The sequence below is a fragment of the Amphiprion ocellaris genome, chromosome 1 (genome assembly GCF_022539595.1).
Source record: "Amphiprion ocellaris isolate individual 3 ecotype Okinawa chromosome 1, ASM2253959v1, whole genome shotgun sequence".
Lineage (NCBI taxonomy): Eukaryota > Metazoa > Chordata > Actinopteri > Pomacentridae > Amphiprion > Amphiprion ocellaris.
In genome coordinates, this window is record NC_072766.1 from 11,050,346 (window position 1) to 11,075,042 (window position 24,697).

At 38.3% G+C, this 24,697-nt stretch overlaps 1 protein-coding gene across 2 annotated transcripts in view; it reads right to left on the reverse strand.

The window, feature by feature from the left end:
• Positions 1–24,697, reverse strand: part of sbf2 (SET binding factor 2) — a 99,361-nt gene that overhangs the window by 70,526 nt on the left and 4,138 nt on the right. For both annotated transcript variants that reach the window (XM_035954047.2, XM_023282852.3), the window contains exon 2: positions 16,734–16,819. In XM_035954047.2, coding sequence (XP_035809940.2) covers positions 16,734–16,819 — 86 coding nt within the window. The remainder of the gene's footprint in view (positions 1–16,733; positions 16,820–24,697) is intronic.

Consider the following 24,697-nt stretch of genomic DNA (forward strand, 5'->3'; position numbering starts at 1 on the left):
GCTGTGAGCACATGGAAGCATGATGATGAGAGGGATTATGAACTTCCATGATATTAAATGAGCGTTTCCTTTAAGCCATTATCTTGCCTGTAGGTCTGCGGAGAGACACTTGAGGGCTGGCACAGGTTCAAACACACTTTAGGGACCTCAGTGTTTAGTAAACTCCACTGTATTCAGGGTCCAATGCACCCAGACAGACTTCTGACATCATTTTACATACAACTTACGGCTGCCTAAGCAAAAGTTCAATGACAGTATTAAATTAAAAAAAAGTTTTGAAAAAGCTGAAATTTTTTTGTATCCTACCCTTTATGAAAACATGTGGTACATTACTGAGACATTAAACACATTTTTATGCAACATTATCTACTTGTGGCTCCCATGCATTCCAGCATCCACAATAACTACACATGCATCCTGTGTTCATATATAGTGTTGTTTGCCTGTAAATAAACTACTTGAAACTGGCTGTGTCTTGATGAATCCAGAGTCTGTCCTGCTTTCTGTAAATTTTACAAAAGCAGGGAAATCTTTGAAGGCAAGCAGTCCTTTCTGCACATGTTATTTGAAATTTAGCTACAACAAAGTGCTGTATAACAATGTGTAAATGAAGAAAATATGGTTAGGCTATTTGTTTAAACATTCAGCTGAATAAATTATGTAATTTGTAACTCAGTCGCAAACAGGATTTAACATGGATTATGAACACACATGGATACACTTCTGATGTTAGGCCCTGAAGGCAGAATGGACAGACACAATGTTAAAGACAGCCAGTTTGCAATATAGTGATAACTATAGGAAAGTGTTGTGTTAGGAGTATTTGTGTCACCTGGTGCTACATTTTGCAACCAAATGCAGTAAGTGACACTGGACAGATTACTGGTATTAGTTGAGGGAACATCAAGTTAGAGCATTGAGTGACAGCGTCTGGCACAAGCTATACTGTACATTCACTTTACAGCATTACACAGAAAGCCACTGCAGTGAAACAGGCGCAAAGGTTAACACGTAGGAAACTTAACCTTTACACAGCACACATACACACACAAACACTGCAGAGAGAAAGGACATCTCCTATTCCAGATTTAGACCTCAGTCAAGTGACAAAGGAACTCTGGGACACACTTGCTATATTGATGTCAAAGCCGAGTAAACTGCTGCCCTCCAACTAAACCCTCTGCACCGCATCATGTGCTGCAGCCCAGCATGACTGACTCCCAACTGCACTATTCACCACCTCAGCCAGTGACACTGGATACCCAGTCTGACCTGCTAAGCATCATTAGCTCTGTGTGCTTGAGGAGCAGCACCAATCAAAGAGGGAATAAGGCAACACAGAAGCTTTGCCTGAACAAGACAGACCGACATTCTTATAGTGTGAGAGGACATAAAAGCTTGCTCAGGCCAGAGCAAGCCGGCTATAACAGGAGTGACAGCCATTACTAAAGATGACTCAGGGCAAAGATACAGTGACAAAGCTGTCTCCTTTTAAAGTCAGCTTTGTTTTCCTCTGGTATGACACAACTGAAACCTGACTGGAAAAGGTTTACAGTGTTTTTATTATGACCGCAACATCTGAGAGTAAAGTACTTGTGGGAATACAAACAGACTTCGATGGGTCATAAAATCTTTAAAGTGTTCCTGATACCACGAATGAGCTTAGACCCGCAAATCTATTCAGAGAGGGATGCATTTCATAATTCGGGTGAGTTGCAAATCGAACTGAACTCAGGCACCAAAAGTTCACCCATAGTTTCTCTATACAGCAATAAAATATGTACGCACATTTTTTCTATAACGTAAAACATGTCATTGCATGAAAAAAAAAATTGGGGGAAATGATAGTGAGACAAATGTAGGAATACAGACAGCTCTCATAGGATAAATTACACACATTATAGAAAAGATACAGAATAAACGTGGAAACAAACTGAAAGTACAAAATACAATCTCTAATCTTAGAGCAGGTGTTAGCAAAAGCAAAAAAAAAGAGAAACGACTTTCCAAACTTCCAGGGAGTAATTGTGAACTATAGATGAAGCGTGAATGTAAAGGGTCTGTAAGACAATGCAGTCAGGAAAACTTAACAACAGATGTGTGCTACACCATGTACTCCCATCATCCTCTTCTCCCCACCTTGTTCTTTCCCCATTCATGGGGAAGAGTCGTATGCCAGGAAGACAACACAATGACGGAAAGTGAGGTGCGAGGTGTCAAGGGCCAGACAGGAGCTGGGGGAGGTGAGAAGGTCAATGGCCTGCTGCCTGTCCAGCAATTCAGCTTTATCAGGGCTGCAGGATGAGCAGCGGACAAAACAAACACAGACGGCTGCTCCATCCGAGTAGTTTTGCACACAAACATACATGCCCTCCCATCCTCACCCTCCACAATCACCAAGGTCAACTTGATAAACAAGACTGTCAACAAAATGAGCATAATAGCACTGTCACCCAAATACTATTCAGGGATTGCAGTCAATTTACTGCACCAAAGCTCAGTTCCATCACATAGCTCTGAGGTGGCATCTCCTCCCTACTTCCGTTCCTCAACTCTGCTCCCCTGCTGTCACCAACACTCCTCGTTTCCATTGCTGATCTGTTATGCAATACCAGGCACATATGGTTCATTTTAGAGATAGATATTTTTAGACGACCACAATGGACCACAGTAAATCCAAAAAAAAAAAAAAAAAAAAGTCTAGTAAGGCAATGAAGGAAGAGTCATCTAGAAATATTGCAAACAGTATGGTACGCAAAATTTTGAGCCTTATGAATGCCATATGTGTAGGGAAATGCAACACCATAAAAAGAAATTACGACAACGTGTATTTTTAGTGAAAACGTTTTTTTTCTTTTCAGCCAGTCAGTCTAGTAACAAGCTTGTAAGGACAGCTCTGCTGAACTCCCATCTCCGCAACATACCTTGGGGAGATTTGTTCACTTCAGGGCAAATACTTCATTTCAAAAACACATCATAAATTAAAAACATGCGGCCAGTTAACCACATGCAACTTGAAAGCAGAAATGTGGAAAGAGGCAAACAAAAAGGACCCTTTGGAGAATTAGGCATTCCTACGCTTAAATCAGTCCACTGTCAGATTGACTCATCCTGTCTCAAAACCTTACTCTTCAGCTAAACCTCAACCGTCTGTGTGATGTTCACAGTTGGGATGGGGATCCCAAGCATTAAACCAACTTTATCATGTGTCATTTTAGTCAAAAGTAGGTTAATAAATACCATATCAGCCATGCATAAATGAGTTGAATCATAGCTAGTAAAAAACTTGCTGTAAAATATACTCATGGGTAGAAAAATTCCCTATCAGAATTCAAGGAAAGTCCATGGCTTTTCCCAGCACTGTTTGATAGTAGGCTCCAGTGGTAAAACTGATATGAAAACCATTTAAATTCTATAAAAACAATCATAATCCAATAAATTCTCTCTGTGCTATGATGGAATCTGTCAAAACTGAAGCAGTAAGATCAAACTTAAGGAATTTTGGAAAAGACAATCAAACCTGGTCTGTCTCGTACAAGCATGCCTGCTTACACTACTCCGTTAATCATAGCCTGACAGTTTGTCTGCACACGGTACTTTTTAGACAAGTGAAATTACTGTAAAAGCCCTGTAATGACTAGAGTTACACAATTTATATGAGGTATTTCTACTAGAAAGAAATTAGTGCAATTAGCTATGAACAGCAAACAGTATAATAGCAACATGAGTATTTAACAAAAGTACTGACAATGGCCACTGAGTACAGCACATATGTTGCACACTGAAAGCAGACTTTTTCTTAATTTCCAGCACGAGTTACATGTAAAATTAAAAATTCAAACCAACAGCCAGTGGAATGTTAAACATTTACAGACAATGTCTGATTTCTCCTAACGTTCACAGGACAATGAGAGCCAAATGAAAACAGAAACCAACCAACCATAACAACATTTTCTGATTGTGACAGCAATGGTGAAAAACACTAACATGAGTGTCCCACATAGAGTCTACCTGACAGTGACCTCAAACATTTAAAGGACATGGAAGTGAAAGATGGAGACTTTTAGTTGAACTGGGGGTTCCACTGCATATTTGCAACAGCTTAAATGACATAAATATTTGTCAAACAAAGGATTACAATTCTAAGTCATGATGTTGAGGAGAAATGAGCCCTATTTTACTCCAAATGCACTCAAATAACAGGCAGATGCTATTACATAAGCGACTCCCACTTGTATACAGACTCGGTTTCAGTGATTTTTGTAGCAAATCCAGCAAGCAGATGCAACTAAGTGAAATATTATGTTGACTTTTTGTCTTTTCTATCACTGCAACTTTCAAGTTAAGCTGTAGAACTAACCTACCTTAACTTATCATTGTGCTTGTGCCTGTCATACCAGCAGGTGTTCAATGCCTCCTCAGAACCTACAAGGTTACATCTGGCCTCCAAATTTTGGGTGCCTGCAGATGTGCGTTTGACCCTCAAGCACTTTACCTTCACTTACACGAATTACACAGGTTGTGGACAGAATACAGCAAAAGGCACCTAAACTTACAGAATAAGTGCCCCCATGTCCTCAGGTTAGATCGGGGCTAGCAGTGGGCTTTCCTGTCTTTCAGTTTCGTTTTTTGATCACTGGAGGTACCAAAGTCAGGACATTGCTTTAAGTAAAAGGTATTACAAGGGACAAGTACAAAATGGCAACAAAAACCCAATAAAACAGAGCAACATTCAAAAAACGGACACTCTCTCCTCCATCAGAATCTGAGTAAAGGCATTTCGAATGGGTCATTTATTATGATCCATATGTATGTACCCCTGGGACATATTTTGAGAAATCGCTCACTGTTATTTTTCTTATATCATTTCTGATAATCACCACATTACTACAGTTCTTTTGCAATCTGTATCAGCTGAGGGATGGTAAACAAAGTTACTGTTCTATTTTTTCTGTTGGAAAGTGTATACAAAACATCAAAACACGTTTCTGAGCACATGGAGTGATGCATGAAAGAACAGGGTAAACAGCTTTGTCTTGAGGTTGTATATCAGTACAATGGCTGTCGTACTTCAGACTGTTCAGTCCTTCAGAGCACAGTAAGATAATGACTTATGAACAGGTGCTTCCTCCACCGCCTTGTGGGGGCCCTGGCTAAGCTACAGTACTCGCAATAGGTTTTGATCTCCCTTCTGCCATTCATATGCTCGGTTCAAACCACAACAAGTTCCTCTCCTGACTACATGCTAATATAGTGTGAACAGTAAATGTGAATCTGTGAAGTAGGCGTCAGTGTGTTTGAGTGTGTGTGAACACAAATGAGCTTCCCTGTGTATCACATGAGAGAACACTTGCTAACACACGCCTTCTCTCACATTAGGCTTTAAACACAAATCTCACCACGGTTTTGGCGTTAAGATAACAAGTGAATAGAGGCCTTGCTGATTCTGTAATTAAAATGTTACTATAAGATTTCCTGTTAAAGAAACAACACAATTAACCACCGGATCGTGATCTGTCCAAATCACGGTTAAAGATTACTTTTATGCTTAACAGTTAACATTTAACTGACAAAAACTACCAAAGTGAGTAATTTTTTCCCACTAAATGTCTCACTGCTGGGCTGGATTGGGCAAGAGTAACAAGCCCTAAGACTGAAGAAGAACAATGTGCAATCTAGTACTACTAGGAACAAATATCCAGCCACAGGAACTGAGCATATGGTGTTCTAAAACAACAAGAACAAGGGACATTATCTTGATGTACCTTATATGTGACGTCTAACCCCTCACCCCCTGTCCCAGTCATTAGATTATGTAAATGCGCTCCAAGTGTTTCTATAGATAGTGATTGTGACTATATAGCTGCCATATAAGATAAAGGATTTGTTGTACAGGTGCTGAAAAACAGAAGTTTTTTTTTTGCTTGAGTTGCATTTTTCTTACAATGAAGTGATCTGTTGATTAGCTGTTGTCCAATAGCTGAATAGCTAAGGACATGGAATTCAAAAACATGAAGTAAGACATTAACTGTGTACCATCATGTGTCAATTTTCTCCTAGCTGCAGGTGACCTAATGGTAACACTGTTCCTCCTTGCCACCACAACATATTCATCAGTGCACTAAGGATCGCAGTTGATATCGACAATTTTGGATCTGATGTTCAGCATTTTTCTGATAATAAACAGGGTTATTTTTTCATAAAATAAATCATTTAAAAAAATGCAGTACTTTGGTTCTTTAGACAGTGACAGATACTGAAGCAGACAGTTTTATAGTGGAAATACCATATAAATTGAGGGTATGACCCTAAAAGCTATGAAACCATGCCACTAGAGGACATGCCGCTCTTCAAACCCAACAGGGTTTGACAACCACCCAGCACTGTCGTCCTTAGAGCCCCACATTCATACTAGCATGGCTAAAAATGTCAGTGAATAACAGCAATGTAATGTATTACTGCAACGTGTTATTATTCTGTCTGTGGCTGTCCGAAGGAATCTCAGTATTTTTCACTTGAAATTACAAACATCCAGGCCATGTCAACACCACTACTTATTCTCAAATCAAACTCAACAGGCTAGGAATACAGCAGTCTGGGTGCTATCCTTACTATGCCACCACGAAAGGGAAAAACATGGCTGGGCAGTCATGTTTAAGTGTATTAACACTGAGGACAATACATGAAACTGACTCTGTACATCTGCATACATTAGACAGTGGTGTAATATTTTCATGACAAATAGTTAAAGTTTAAAGGACTCACAGATTCTCCTGAAATAAATACATTCAGCCAATAGAGGGTCTGTACATATGCTATGTTATGACTTTGGAGGTACAAGTCACCAGCCACAGGCCATTGTAATAGCAGCAGTCAACACTTTTTTACTAGCGACTGTGGTATTTGCCAGAAGCCAAGTACAAGGATGTCGGGAGCCAGCCAGTTCTTTAGATGGGAGAGAAGAAATGTACAGGATAAACGGGGTATCCCAACTTTGCTCTTGGGCTTGTCCATCTGGCACAATTTTACAACTACATGTTGTTGTCAAGCCACAGAGTTGGTCATTTATCATCATTGCTTTTGTGTTTTGTTTGTTTGATGGGTGGCTTTTCCTACTACAAATCCCAGACTTGGGTCTATGAGGAAATAGCATTGCTGGAAGTGGAAAGGCTTCTACTGTATTTAATCTAAAAGTTTGATTATGTGCACTCTCCAGTGTACTGTGGCTTGATTTCATCCTGTGTATTCCCATTTCCTGGTTAGCTCATAGTGCTTTTCAGCATGGAAAGTCCTGCTTGCTTGACAGCTCCAGCTTTGTTTCCTGATGTGTTTAGCTTCACTGGCACATCAAGCATTGATTACTCATCTGTGGATCTTCCTGACAAACACATGATCCCATTCTCCCCCCTGGCTGGAATGGCTTCCTGCTATCTGGAATGCACTGTTTAGTTTTTCCCTCATAGTTTTACAAACACCATAAGACCGACGTGCTGTGCGACACGTCAAGTTATGGTCACTTGAGTCAATCCATAAAGTGATACAATTAGGCTACATTCTTTCATCAGTCTGTGGTTTGGCATGGAGCCTAAATCTGACTAACCAAGGCTGCTGATTGTGAACAATGCAGTTAAGCTTTGTCATGGTTTGCCTTTCCAACCTAATGGGAGAATAAGGCCAGATAAATGATTTCTCGAAGCAAAAAAGGGTTGCGTCTTAACTGAACTGAATCTGACCTAAGCCCAGAGGCTCAGGTCTTACTGGAGTCATGGCCTATAGTTTTTCTGAAACAATATGCATCAAGAAGATTTTTGTATTTGTGCTCAAGTCCAGCAGAGACATCAACACATGGTACCAGCAGTTTACAAATCTTCTGAAATACCCCGGCATCCTTTCTGGAAGTGCAAGCCGTGTTCCTCATTACAACAGGGATTTAAGGGAAAAGGGAGGAGGTTCAACAAGTCAGAGTTCTAGACAAGAGAAATGACACATATGTTTACAGTCTGGTCAAGTCAGGTCACATTCCTTCATTAGAAGAAATTATGCCCTAAAGAGGATTTCTAAAAATTTGGATCTGAACATTTTTTGTCAGGGGAAAACAGGGGTGTTAGGTGGAATTACATACATAGTGAAGTATCTTTGTCTGTGCTGATGAATTAAGCTTTTACTGTATACTCACTTTTGTACATTTAGTATATGTATTGTGTATGTGTATTATTTAATGTATGTAGCATAGGTAAACAATGCCTATCAACTCAACTTGGATTATACCTTAAGTCCACATGTGATTTGACACTACTTACACTTTCAGCCTCAGGCAACCTTTTAAATGTGATTGACACAGTATGAAAAACATATTCACACCAGAATGCACAGACATCATATACAAAATGCTGTAACCATTTTTCAGAATAGTGACTGACTTCCATTGATAGCCGCTTCTCCAGTGTCCGACAAGAATAAACGGATACATCTGCTTAAAAATGAAAAGCTGATAGCTGACCAAACAGCAACCACATTAATGAAAAGGGGACATGTGAAAAATAGAGCACATAACAGGTGAAAAAAAATCCATAAAAGTTGCAATTGTTTTGGTGATATACTCAAAACATATTCCTACAGAAATGAGTTTCTCCTCATCCATTTATTTCTAATTGCTGATAACATTGTTGACATACATTCAAACTAACCCATATCAAACAAGACATAAATTTTCCTATCCATGTACAATGTGACCAACTGACAGTGTTTCTGAGCAGCCTAAGCCTGAAAACAGCTAAAACATGCAGTGATAGTGCAACAGGGCTCGTGAACAGAGACAGTCAGGGGTAAGTTATGTTATTTATGTTCTAACTGATAGGATGTACTGCTGCCTTCTTTAAAATTAGATACTCAGAAAAGGACAGACGTAGCGCCTGTGTTGTAAACCTCACTTTTGAAGATTGTTCTTAAGCTTGGATTTGGGTTTACCACTGACCAGCATTTTGAAAGCCATTAGAGTCACACAATTCAAATTTTGGCAAATAATGGGGTCATCTTGGTGGAGCTGTGGAAGGACAAGAATGCTGCAGGCAGTCAATCTCAGTGTGACACACTGACACTCTTTTTAATCAAGCAAACACACTTGAAAACATCCACCTCTACTTTTAAAGACCACACCGCAGATGAAATTAGCTGGCGTGACCATAATGCCTTGTGGAAATTCGTGGCACATCAATATTGGCTGCAGTTCTTGGACCACTGGGGGCCATTTGTGTAAATGACTATTTGTCTCAGTAACAATTATGGCTACCAGTTTATGGCTGAGTAAGCAGTGGGACAAAAAAGCAAATGACCAGCATGGTATGTGGTCAGAGAAGCAGCTCTGCTTGCCTAGCTGACTGTGTGGAACAGAAAACCCACACCACATACTGTACTTTGGATGGGTTCAGTTCAGAATTACTATTGATGGTAGAACCGCTCTCCACCCTCAATAGTAAAGAATTACTATTGAAGGCGGAGAGCAGTTCTAGTATAAGGCTGAGGCTGTTTTCACTGTCACACATCTAAGGCTAAATGCCACAGCCTTTTAGAGGTGAGAACAGGTCACCTATTACCTTTGAAAACAAACTAAAAACAAACTGAGAAATACGTCAAGCGGAGGCAACGTGCGGCAAGTGAAGGTTTTTGCATAAACAACTCCTTTGAGGATGTTTCAACTTTGCTGTCGTTAATCTCAAACTGCTGAACGAAATGTTCTTGAGAAATGGTTGTCCTCTATAACTACATTAATGCATTTTTGAAATATTTGGTAATCAAGTGGAAACTTAACTAAACCAGTAAGTATTACTGTAAAGCTTCAATTGAGCACAAGTTAGGCCAAATTAAATTAAAGCAGACGGGAACAATTATTTTCAATTTTGAACATTTTGGAATCATTTTTTTCTGTTGATCAGGAAATACTGAAAAATAGTGAAACTTGCCAATAAAGCCCAAGGCCATGATGTTTCCAAATCAATCTGCCAAAAACCCTTAAAACATTACATTTAAAGTGACATAAAACTGCAAAGAACATCCATATTTTTACATTGGGTTGGATGCAGTTGAGTCTGTTACTAAATAAATAATTTAAATGATTAATCAATTCACATAATTCTCATTAGACTGATTAACTAATTGTTTCAACACTGACTAAATACCACTGAATCTTCACTTTGACATGATGTTATTAAAAATGATAAAAAAAAAACTTTCCCATCTTAAACTCTACGTACAGACAGTAGTCTCCTTACTGTAAGTCAGCCTTTAATTTTTAACACATCATCAGATGAGGCATATTTGAGGCTGCGCCTTCAGAGGAAAAATCTTGTTTTCTTCCTGGGAATTATGACTACAGAGGAGACAGGAGGAATGAGTCTGTTGATAGAACATTGTCTACAGGCTACATGTAATGGACTGACCCTCATGTTCAAAGCTGAACTTTGTTGTGCTTTGGAATGTGTTTGACCTCTCAGCATAATTGTCAAGGCAACTGAAAGCTAAGCCGAGCATAAACACGAACAGCTATCTATTCTCGTTCCACAGCATATGTTGCGTGTCATTTTCTGTTTATTGCGATGTCCATTTCAGTTGAAGGACTGTATGCTGTCTGAGAAATTTAATGGTACTTTGAATTATTTCTCATAACCTGTTATGTGTTCAAATTACGTGTACAGTATAAGACTATGTAAGAGCTAGGCTTAGAAAAGATGATTTTTCCAGCTAACAGACATTCCTTTAATAACAATAAAATGAGTATGTAACAGCTAAATATATGCATCAGATCATCAAATGCTGAAAATCAACATTATTACTGTATTTTTTGGTAAAAATGTTAAATTCATTAGCATTCAAATTAAAGTAACCAGCATGCGTTTATTGGGTGTTTTACAAAGTTTGGGAAAGGATAAAGTCAATTTGTACAGCTTCAGAACAGTGTGTTTAAAATACACACTCAATATGTTTTACATAGCACTGTTAATGCATCCAAGACACACCCTTAAATGAAAACCATCCTGTCTTAAATTAGAGACATATTTCTTTCACTGAATGTTTGATTCAGGTGAGGTGCGCTGTAAAGATTTACAACACACTTTACTGGCAAGCACTTGTAAACTGCAAAAAAAAGCAAGCTTGGATAAGATTTTGTGTTTGTTACTTCAAACACTCACCAATACTTGTATCAGATTAAAAAGCTTAATGTCCTCGTGGTTGTCTCACAGTGTCGACTTTATACCTACAATTATTATAATCCACTTAACATGGTAGAAAACAGCGCCTGTTGGAAGCAGAGGACATCTGAAACAAACAAGTACACGTGAAGGAAAGGGACTGACAGGAGACTGTGGGGCTCAGAAATCTAAATTTGACACCAGTATGTCGTCTATAAACAGCAAATGTTGTGAACATCATTATGTACACCAAACATTAAACATGCTGTATTTAAACAAACAAACTCAGTGAACACTAATGTAATGTCAGGCATCCCTTTGGCATCTGTGTGGCACATTTCATTTCTTTGCTCACAAATATCGAGTGGTAAACCTAAATAACAAAATACAGGCTGTCTAATAGAGGGAAAAATAATGTTTATCGTGATAAAACTGCCATGTGTACAGTGCTAGTTGGAAACAACTACTATGAACAGAAGCAAAACCAGGAAGTTCATATTATTGCCATTTGACACAATGTGCTATTTTACATTTTCCACATATTTAACTACGGGTGATAAACCGACTGAGCACATACCTGTTTTTTTCCTGGACAAACCCCTCCGTGTTAAATCCACAAATACTTTGTCCTGTAATTTGGTTTCTAGCAAACGCTGCCCTGTGTTCTGAAGTTGGTAACGCTTTTCTTTCAAAGACAGACTTTTACATTTATGCTGTAATCCATTCTCCGCTCTCCTAACTTATACTAACTTATACCAACTATGAGCGAACAACGATTCTAACAGTTCTTGGAAAACAGCAAATGAAAGTGCAGTGGGGGAACAAGCAGTCAACCCCAACTGGCATCAAATTTGTGCCATCTGTTTACATTGCCAAAGGGTCTGGATGTGTATTTAGTTGTTTTCCTACACTTTGGACATAGTAAAGATGTTCGCACATCCTAACCTCTCAAGACGACAACAACTGAAAACAGAGTTTCATCACTATTCTATCCAGCAACTTAAGAGTTTAATGTCATGAATTTATCCAGAATAATACTCATTTCAAAGGTACTCAGTATCACTACAACTACACTTTTTCATGCTCCCAGCAGAAGAAGCTTCGGCCCACTTGGCTTAAATGAACCAAGAGCATGACTAAGGTCACTTGACCCAGAGGTACTGAATCCCTGACGCAGTGGTATTTAAACTACACATCTTGTAGCAGAAGCAGCCAGCAACTTTAATTAAACAGCGAGTATAATAAGCTAAAATTGGGCCCTAGTCCTTCATAGGAAAAAGATAAACAAGAACAAAATGGGTTAGAATATGGGAAACCTTGCTAATGATTGTGGAGTAAATACATTTCAACAACTGTTCTAGCAAAAATGTGCACTAAAGAGAGCTCAGTGGTAAAAAGGAAAATGTTACAGCTGACTGATACATTCTGAGGCAACCATTATTCATTATGAAATTTGGTGCAATTACGGTAATATTATAAAAACCTCCTACATGACACCACAGTAGTAGTATCTCCAGAGCCTCTGTCCTTTTCCTGTAAACGACGAGGGATGTGCCTCAACAGTGGACTGCGAGGTGATGGAAATGTACTAGATGCTCGAAGTGCTGCCCTCCATCTACAGACTGGACTCATCCATAACAGATGAGGGTTTGAGCTGGTTCCTATCATCATCACTTGCCCGGAAAGATTAGAAACACATTTTTCCAAGCACAAGTTGTAAACGCTTTTTCTTGGTGCATTCCTCATCTGTGGTTATTTAGTTTGCTGGGGGCCTGTTGTGACCGCAAAATGCTTTTCGTGCTCAGCTTCATCCACTGTTTTCTACAGATGTGTTCCTTAGTGTTTGTAAAAGAGTAATTTTCTTTTTCATGGACGAGAGAAAATCTGCAAATAATAATGGTGTACATACCAGGCAAAAACAGAGCCAAAATGCAAATTGCTTAGTGGGTCTGTTAAACACTATGGTGTATCTTCATTAAAGCTTCAAAGTAGGAATTTCAGTCATTTGGCTCTTGACCAAAATTTGTCACACACCACATAGTAGGAAAGTAAATATCTGAAACGACCCACTCATTCCAGTCCTTCCTTACTCTGGTTATTTTTCCATACTGAAAATCAAATATTTCAACATATGAATCCTATTCAGCACATTATTCTGTAATCATACTTCACATACAGTTGTATCCCAGAAGAACATCATCTATGTCTATGCCTTGCATTGAATGCATCCTCCTGTTTCCGTGTAAGCTTAGTGCCTTCAATGAGAAAAAGTTTTCTTTGCACTCTGGGGATTGCAGTATGTCTCAATTTCAGTCTAGGCTGACACATAATAAAGAAGTACTGGTGGGATCACTTCAGCAAGATGGAATACAAAAAATCCACACACACCCACACATGCACAAAAACTGGTATGCACGTCCTCGATGACATCTGGAAACACTAAGCTAATAGATTTAGCTAAACTTGTTGCAGTGTTTCTATATTTAAACCCTAGGAAACCATGACAGGATATTTAAGGGATGATACTGAGAGAACAGAGCCATCCTGGTTTATTCCTGAGTCACTAATAGGAAACAGGGGTTTCACCCTCATATAAAAAAATTCAAGCTCAAAATTTCCTCAACTTTGTCTAGACAGGACATTTTTTGTTTCTAAATTCTTTTGAGCTTCATTTACTGGCCATTGCTGGCCTTGACGAGCTCTGGGCTTTGCCGTATGACATACTGCTGCTGGTCTCCCAACAATAATTCACAAGAAGATATTCTCGATGGCCACCAACAGACTCAATGAGTTACACAGGAAGACGCCTGCATGCCATTCAAACCACCCACTCACAATATGTCTATTTGCGCTGGAACAACAGCTTACTTGTCCACCACTGCCTTATAAATACTGCTGCATGGATAAGAGTCAAGGAATAATAGTATCTCTTTGACTGTGTCCGTGCACAGTCAAAAATTTCAACTGCCACTATAATAACTATCTGCCATTATTTACACAAATCCTAATTCACAAATCATCTAATTAAATTCTAAGACGTGTTTTTGTTAAACTTTTACAAATGCTGCACAAAAATGCAAATATATTCTCTTTTCTACAACGGATCCTGTCACAGTAAAGAGATTACCTCATCTAAACAGGGGTTTGTGAGGAATGCATAATGTTTGGATTAGCTGTCTTCATTTATCCTGGCTTAGATATCTGACCCATATTATGCAACTTGATGACCTCTGCACCTGCTGTGTTCTGCTCTGCATCACTTAGCTCCTAAATGATATTCCCCTTGTGATCTCTGACCCACTGTGACCTCCACAAAACACAAAACATACTTTCACCAGCAAAGTAGAAGACATGTAGGATTTATTTTGACACAGCACATCCAGTCTTCTGCAACAATGCATCCTGTAAATCTTCATTGCAGAAGTATTAAAAGAAAGAGAAAATCTGACCTTTCCAATTATTTTTCTTTTTACAAATGCACAGTCAGGTAGATATCAATTTTATCTGTTCTAGCTATTCATTAGCAAGTGTTTGTCACATAGTCCAAAACTTCCCAAAATTAAAACAAAAAAGCCTGCTTATATCATCCATACACCAGTATTATGTAATTTACCAGCCAAACACCATCCTAACCCCCAATGATTTTAAAAGAAAGTGAATGTATAAGTATAGCCACCCCTCTTTTTAAGGTGACTCACCTAATTCAACACAAGTGCAGCCATTTGGTGCTACACGCCACAAAATTTGTGAAATAGAGATCATCTGAGTATAGTAAATGTGTCTCTAATTATGGTAGTATAAAGACATCTGAATCTGAAAAGTCCAGTCATGGTGAATCATGAAGCACGTCAGCGGATGCATACAATAACATTTCTAAGTCCCTGCATAGTCAGAGCCCAGACATCAATTCAATTGAGAAATTGAGACTGGGCTTGAAAATGGCTGTTAAGTCATGATCCCTGTACAAATTGCCAGTCTTGCAAAGAAGAATGGGGTCAAATTTAAGCATCCAGATACGCAAGGTTGTTTGAGACCTGTCCACACAATCTCAATACTCTAATCATGGTCAAAGGGGCATCTTATAAATTCTGACTTGAACAGGGCAAATAACTAATACACTTACCCTACATTTTATATTTGGGATTGATTATTTTGTAGAAATCTGTTTTCACTTTGACACAAAAGATTCTTTTTTGTACATTCCTGCTGAATAACTCCAAATTACACTGACCATGATTCAGTGTTGAAAAGCAATAATGGCATTACATTGGAAAAATAACAGAAATCTGTAATTTTGCTTAAGTAAGGCCTGGATAGCACCATCAAAGCACCAAGTAAAGTGTTTGGGATGTGGAGTCACTTTGCTGTTTTCCCTCTTTGTGCCAAAGCTATTCTACTTAGTCATTAAAAGCTTATCTACATTAGTCAATATAAATAAACTAAAACAGATACAAAACAGGCACTAATGTCCTCTGCAGTATGACACAGTCAACTGCTAATCTTACCCAAGAGATTGACAGTTTTTCTCAGCCCTGATAAGAAAGTATTTGTCCATCCATTGCATTGTCCATGAAAGGATAACCAGACCCCCTGTCAGAGACCCCTTAAAGTCACTCTGCAGAAAGGCAGGGAACAGGCTAAGGGAAGCATCATTCCCTTAATATTAATATTATTGCAAAAGAAGATGGAGATAGACAGCAATGGGAACCAGATAATAGGCTGGATAGAATGTGAAAAGAGACTATGATGAAAGAGGTTCCCCAATTAGTGAATGTGAAAAGGATTTAAAACAAACTGGAGTGAACAATCATTATGAATTCAACTGAAACAGGAAATGCCAATATCTGCTGTACAGGCTCCAAAGGGCAAATGTGCTTTTAAAACTGGAAAATTCCCTGGGGTGTATTGTCAGTTTGTGACACAGAAAATACTAGAGCATTATTTCTTGTGTAACAGCATTTTACAGAGAAAAACACATATTAACATCAGAAAGGAAGCTGGCAATGGTTAAAGGCTGTTAGAACAAGACGCTTTGCTAAACTAGAAAACAAACATTAACTTCAAGCTGTTTGAAATATGAAACTATGATATGGGTCCGCAGCCTTCAGTCATAATAATATTGCAACCATTCAGACACTAGTCTGTGAATTATACTTTAAGTTTCATAACGGATTCCACCAGTCATATCAAACATAGCAAACAACGTGAGAATTGAGGTGAAATGACCAAATTGTCTTAAATAATGTGCAATGGAGCATATGTAGAAGAAAAACAGGGGAAAAGAAGGGTGAATGTTTTGACATTTTTTCTACACTGCCCAAATACTTCCACATCAACATTAAGCAGTGTTAAATTGCATTCTTGATTAATTTTCCTATTGCGATTAAATAATCATATTGACTGATCGTTCCGTTTTCTAAGTAGGTAATTTTCTGAATCATATGTCCACATCTTTGTGCTCCACCATTTCACTTTGGACAGTGTACTTAATAATTAGTTTTGTGCATATTACGTAACTTTAACTTGGTAAGAGTCTGTTTTACTCACCATCTCCACCCCCTGAGGAAAGGCTGTCCCCTCCCAGTCTTTCTTGGGGAATCGCTGAATGATCTTTCCACATCCTTCTCCTGAGGCTGGAGATAAAAAGACAAAGATCTGTCAGTCCCTGCTGAGGACAGTTATTATATTGAAGCATAAACAGAGCGCGAAAATATAGCAAAACTATTTTCAGAATTTTAATGTTGATATTTTCTAATAGCCTATTTGATAGACTGGTAACCTGTACAGGGTGTCTCCTGTCTTTTGGTCTATGCCATTTAGGACCGAGACAATGCTCTCAACTCTACATAAACCACTGTCGATAGTCAAATTCCCTAAAGCAAAGGAAAATCTATATATGGTGACAGGGCAAGTAAACAAAATGCAAAAACATTATGTTTCACGAGTAGAAATGCAAATACGAGCATAACAGAGACTACTGCTCTTTGCATAGAATGCAACACAAAATGATTTTAATTTATAAACGACATTAGCAAACAATGACAAAGATAAGCATATAAATATAACAGATTATAATCATAACATCAACATGTAATGCATTTTGTATCTAAGACATCTTCTTTCTCAATCTCAGCCCCTAGAGGGAGTGTTAACTGCTTCACAACACATTCTGATTTTGTGCTCTGGCTTCATGAAGTGCTGGATTTTTAACATCACCTTGTCTAATACTAGATCTGTACTCACTGAGGAATGATGTGATGATGGGAACAAACACAGGGATGTATTGCCAACCTAGACATAGCTTTTAAACCCATGCACCTGCCATGGTGTGGTAAATGCATGGCCAACAATATAGATCTGAACAGAACAGGAAAAGATTATATCATTGCATATGTGTATCTGCTACTAAGCTATATGTTTATTGGCTGTATTTTGTGTGATACAAAAATATCTCAATTTAAAGATCTAATGTTACCAACAACCAACAAAGCAAGCTCGTAAAACAAACGAGCATCTTTAAACACTTAAATAATCAGGGAGCATTTAAAAACTGCCTGGGTTTGCACTACTGCCTTTGAGGTGCTGATTTTCAAAAAGCCATCCACTGACTTCTAAGACAAGCTTATTTCATTTGGTCTGCATCTACTTTCAAAAGAAGTCACTAAGAAGAGAGAATGACCTAAAATCTACTTTGGTTCATTTGTTGGAAAGAGGAAATGTGATAAATCGAAAACTGAAGTACAGATATCTAAATCTGCTGACGGCGCAAAATGAAGTCAACTGTGCAAATTGAAATAAACAGTCAAAATGCATTACTGAATTAGGTAGCAGGTTAAAGCCAATCAATGAATGGATTATTGTGTTGAATAAAATCAGCCCCTACAGGAATTTGTGCTGTTGTCTACGTAACATTTAAGTTTATTGGTTCACGTTGCAGTATATCTTACATGGTTTCTAGTAAAGTATGAACAATGTTTGCAAATTCTTATTAGCAATACAACAAGACATTAGCAGCAGATCCTACAAGTTCTCCAGGTGGTGAAATGGGGTCTCCATGGATAAGACTTGTTTTTAGAGCTCATCCCACAGTTGCTCAGTCAAATTGAGATCCAGGGGATTTGAAGGCTAAGTCAACATTTTGAAATCTTTGTCATGAACCTGAACAATTTTTGCAAAGCGGTCAGGTACAGGATCCTGCTAAAAGAGGAACTGACTGTTTAATTGCTGCCTTATGTATCTCCCACCCTTTGACAGGAACATTGTAACAAAACGATAAATGTAATTCACTTCACCTGTGATGTTTTTAATGTCGTGGCAGATCAGTGAATAATGTACAACACAAAGCCATACACACTTGTAGTATGTAGTCAGTGCTTAGAGAGACAGCTGGATCCTGATCTATAGCAGGTGCAGTGAACTTCATATTTATTCACACAGATGTGATGGGTTGACCATTGAAAGCAGTGAAATACCTCACTCATAGATTTCCCACATGGCCCCATATGGCTGGGTCTTGCAAAACTCTGAGACCTAAATTAGATGTAATAATTCATTTCAACATGAGTGCAGACACAGTAAGTATTTAGGAGTTGATATATTACTGCAACATTCTTATTTAGCAATCCTGAAAGTTAATAAAAAGGAAATTGTATCTAATTAAGGAAAAATTCCCCTCATTTAAAATGCCAAAAACAACATTTTAGAGCCTGTTTCCCAATATGCAGTATGTCATGATATCTGTCTGACCCCATGACTTCATCCTATCGTTATTTTAAACTCTCAGTCACTCCTTGACAGCTAGGACACACTTTCTATTTATCAGCCAAGAGAAACAGTTCTCCTATCAAAAGAGTAAGAGACAGAAATTAGATACATGTGTCCCATTTCTTGGAATCCATTTAGTTAATATGGATAATTAGACATGTATGGGTATTTTGTTTATGCAATCAATAAAAACCCAAATTGCCAATTAAAATGACTGTGGCTACATAAATTGTAACACACAGTAGATTGTGTGAGCTTTTCAAAAACTCAGTTATTTGATTAAACACTTAAAATATTCTGAATTTACAATATGGAATCAAGGTGCTAAAAAACACAACTACACAGCATTCAGGATTTACTCTCATTCGAAAGCATATCGTTAGAATTGGCAAGTGCTAAAACCATGTGAAATTGCTATGTTGGTTAGAGAAATGAAAACCAACATACCAATTTGCTGCATGTGCCTTTCAAACTGAATTTTCAACCTACAACCTACTATAAAAACCTCAAAAAGGAAACAGGAACTATGCTGGACTTGCTGCAGCACTGGAAAGATAATGGAGGCAAGTGCAAGCAGTCCTCCAACAGCCACACTGTGTGGGCAACAGAGACAGGTGTTGCTTCAAGAAGAGAAATAAATGTTCCTGCACAACAATCTACACCCTGAAAAGGGCAAGTTTTCCAGTATTCACCTCTCAATGTGTCCACCTAAGTTCATCCCAACACCTTTTTACCAGGGCACTAATGCTGCGCCTTGGGCTTAGCTCTGCCCAAGAAAATTGTAATTGGTTTAAATAAAAACATAGAAGCCAGAGCATTTTTTCCCCCTAAACCAGACCATTCTCCAGCGCTGACATAGCGATGTGGATATAGGTCTGGCTATGTGAGACCACCATTCAGGAGTAGCCACTTATGGTCATTTACAATTTTAATCATTTCCAAAAAAATTCTGGTGTAAGCAACCGTGATCACTGTTATTATATTGTCATTGGAAAAAATGGCCGTAGTTAGATCCATTTAGCAATTCAGTGCATTTCAGCAGTTCTAACTCAAAACAGGCAAATGTCATGACTCAGCAAACTGCTCAGCTGACTGCTTATGTTGTCCCTATGTCACAGTTTGTGTAGAGGTCAGACACCATGCACAGAGGAGGCAGAATTGAAAAACGAACTGCTACACATTATCAAAATGACATGTATTCCTCCAGCACCAAGTGCCTCAAGCCTGCTGTCAACAACTCCTTGAAACCTAGATCTAATGATGAAGCTCTTAGGCCTGAGTGAGCATGTGTCTTAGTTAGGGAGTGTGCACACAAAACTGTGTAAAGGTTTGAGGCACTTCAGATGTTTAGGTTTATACAGAAACCTGCAGTCAGAGTCATAAAGAATTATATTTGGCCTCTATTGAGCTCTGATCTCAACACTGAGCCAGTTTGGAATTACATGAAGTGACAACAGAGCCATGACACATTCTACAAGATGTTTGAAACATACCCGCCACATACTTGAAAAAATGTGTGCAAACTTTTGCAGAGTACTGTATGTTCTTTTAAACAGGGGGAAGCTGTATGCTGGTTATATTTCTGCCTTTGTTCACCTGTAGATAAAAGCAGAGCGTGTCCAGACACAGCATGGAGACTGGTGTTAGTAGAGCACCAGTCTGTCTGACCATTACGTGTCTTCAGGTTTTTACAGCTCCTTTAATTGAAATCACATGCCTTGAGTGCTCCACGTTCTAATTTTCAACCACAGATGAAAATAAATGACAGAATTCCTCACATTCCATGAGGCTGCACTATTGTATTAAAACATTAAACATTAAAACAAGCCGCGGTTTCAAATACTACCCCCCCGATAACTATAAAGAACCCCATCAGAGAGGAAAATAGAACCCAGGCCTGAAAAGGAACATGCTAATTTGAACATCCGCTAGCATGACACAGGGGGGAAGTGAAGTCAAAAATCAAGTATATTTATTTATTTTTATTGGCAGAAGTTAGAATCAAACCTCTCCTAGCCCACTACATGTGTGTGGGATTTATAAAAGTTTTCTTAGAACAAAAAAAAAAAAAAAGAACAAACTTTACGCTCGTAAATGGATGCCATGATGCCCGCAAATTCTTGCTCCAGGTTTGTGGCAAGATCTAGGCCACGAAACAGCATATAAAACACAACGACTGGGAAATATCCGTCAGATATAAAATATTCCAACTTCACTGGAAGCTTTTAACACTTTTTAATCAGGTTTTCCAGTGGTTTGTTCTAGCGTATAGAAGGACCCGGTGATAAATGTCGAAGGTATATGATATAAAATAAGACAATGCTTCATACAAATCTATCTGTATGAGTCTATCATCAAATATGTGCCTTAATTCACATTTCTTTTTATATTGAACTGAAGATGCCTCTTGGATGAGAGGAGAAACGTTTTTAAGAACCTGAAAGAGAAGTCTAGTTGCTACTTAATGAAGCCACTTGGGTTACTGTGACCTGGATGACTGAAAAACTACACAAACATAAGTATAAATAACAGAAGTTCATTAGTTTAATCTAGCTGAGATAGTACTGTCATCTGCAGCTGTACTGAAGTGAGTGGTTGATACCATTATCCATTTGCATGCACTTATACAAAGTGCAAAGATAGTGCAGCAGATGTGAAACTATCTGGCATAGTGACATCTGAGTGTTGGTGGAGTAGTGGTCTGAGGGCACAGGCAAGCCCCTTGCCCAGTAGTAGTGGTGGTAGTCAGGATTAATATCATTAAAATTCCACAATTAACAAACAATACTATTCTTTTAGCTTAGTGTTTAATGCAATAGCTGCTACCAACATACAATACTGATTTATCATTATGTCTCTACAGAAACCATTTCATCAATGAATAATGAAAAATGTTCTGACAGTTGACTAAATATTAAAAAATAGCAAAATTTTTGCTAAGCCCCAACAGAATTTAATGTTCCCTTTCTCAGCAAACTAAGTGGGACTTCAGCCATTACTGCAAGTCAAGTCAATACACACACACACACACAAATATCTGACTTAGACTGAACAGATCTAATAATTTATTACTAAGTTGCGTGATTTAGCATAGTCTCAACAAAAAGTGAAAAACCACAGAGGAAAAGTTGTTAGTCTCTCTTGATTAGAGCAGATGTTTCTGCTTTTGGAAAAAAAGCTCAATTTATCTTCTTGATTTATCTTACTTCTCTGACTGTTGATTAAATCAGCCAAATGCTTATTTTACCTTTTACAGACCGGCCACCAGTGGACTCTGCCAGTTTATGTAACATTTACGTCAGCCTCTGACCTGATTTTGGTCCAGTCATGCACACAGGTGGACAGATCTGGACCAGCTTCACAGGTGTCATATATTTACTTGCCTTCACTCTCAGTTACAATGAGAAAATAGATCAGAAAATAGCATTTACATTAATATATTTCAGTGATTATGACATCAAGGATGTCTGCACATCCACTGACAATGAATTAGAGAGCTTTGTTGGACTTGTAGCATCCAAAAGAATTTAGTTTAAATCTAGAGTCTCCAGATGTGCATCACAAATCACTGCAGATGCATATTGCCTTATTCAAACAGTCACTGCATACGGAGCAGCTCCAACTGTCTACAGACTGTCATCCCTTGACTATCTCACTTGCTGCTAAACTTCAAGACAGATGTGAATCAAATTCACGCACACAATTCAGCTGTACAGATGTACATTCATGTGTGTAAATTCTGCATAAGAGAAACCAAGTATTGTCTCAAGAGTGACCATCCTCAGGAAACTAAAATGTTGTGGATGTTCTGTGTGCATGATATGCAAAGGAACGCGCAGGTGCTGTTTGCATGTCAGAAGGGTACCAGAGATTAGCAAATTGATGATGCATTAAAAGCTTTCCATCTTGCACAGACAGCTACAGGATAAATATGTAAAACAATAGACAGTTCCCTGAGGCCATGCCCAGGTTGAAATGTCAGAAGAAAAGAAAAACATATAAGCCAGGAGAGGAGTTTTGAAAAAACAGAAAGAAACAAAGAAGAGTGTTACATGCACATACTATGTCTCCCTTTTACACATGGTCATAAATATGCAGCTTTGTTTTCCACATAAAACAATACATGAGACTAATTTTGACATTCCACACACAGACATGTGGTTCTCAAATGGGTCTGCACAATGTTTGCAAAAAAATGAATCAATCATCTTTTCACCTTTCACTTAGCCTATGAAAAGAAATTTGTGCTGCTCACTAATGTCAGTGCCATAATTATTAGAAAGTGGTTCGAGGCCTTCTGCCATCATCTTATTGTAAGCCCCATTTGAAACCAAACCCACTGGTTACGAGCAGCACCTCTCAAAAAAAGACTCCTTTTATAACACTTAGATCATGCAAATGATTTAACAGTCCCTGGTTACATCTGTTGATATAACTCTCTAAATTACGTAGTCTGAGTTTAGAGAGAGTTCATTTAGGTTCAATACTGTATCAGTTTTAAAGATTTGTGGTCACAAAGTCATTATGTTTCATCAGATTAAAGAAATGGTTAGCTTGTTTGAGAGAAGGGGATTACTTACTGTTTAACAGAATTTTGCTTTGTTCCAGCTGTATCCTACCAACCAATTCCATCTGTCATATTATATTTGATCTTAAAATGTTATGACTAAAAGGTTTCCTGCTGTGAACTTTAGTGCAATTTGCATAACCCCAAAAATCACAAAGCTCTGATTGTATAACATCTTATCAACAGACTGTGACTGGGGTAACAGTAGCCAGTGGAGTTTCCCTACATATCAGCTTTAAACTACAACAGAGAGGAAGGAACTCCTCCATTGTGGTCGGGACGCCTCTCATCACCAAGTCTGAATCCAAACGAAAAGCTGCCAAATGTGGAGTTATAAAGAAAACAATCAATGGAGGCAGAAAATCCAAGATGTAAAATAGAAGCGAGGAACAATTCCACATCTGCCAGCTCTCTCAGAGCAACAGCAGTAATGTCAAACTTTTGTTATCCACAATCAGCCTGTTGCTGTTAAAGAAATACAAGGATTGACATTTAGGATGTATGAGAGTCTACCTTTTCCGATAAATCCCTATTACAGCCATCTTATGAAACAGAAGTGAAAAAAGTAAGTCAAAGTGAAAGTGGATGACTTTTAACCAAGTAAGCACTACTAAGGTACACGACACAAATAGTTGTTTCCGACTGTAAATTTATTATAATTGGTGATGCTAAGACACAAATGTCATTTATCAGCTTACTGCAAAAAAAAGGAAAGTCAGTGCAAATTCAATATTTTGACAAATTATTCTTAAGGCTCATCTTTGCTGCAAATTTCGTCAAAACATACTTTGCAAAAGTATAACCCATAAGCACTGAGCCAGCCACCATGTCGACATGTGTTTATGTTATCGCTGATAAATGAAAACAGACTGCACGACTTGAATTGACTTGTATAAATAATGATTTAGAAAACCAACAACAACACATTGCAGCACTTCGAGTTCTGGCATCTTCAACATGATATCAAAATCTCCAGCTGTTTAGAAAAGCTCTGCAGTAAGTGCACCCAAACAATGTTTACTTTGTGGCATTATTTAGTCAGATTTAATGCTTGCTAAGTTAGCGTATGGATTGTAGTCATCACTTTAGCATACATAAACAGCTGTCAGATATAATATTGAGCTGATTACCAGAAATTAATGCTTAATTAAACTTTGTTTATGCAACACAATTTCAGACA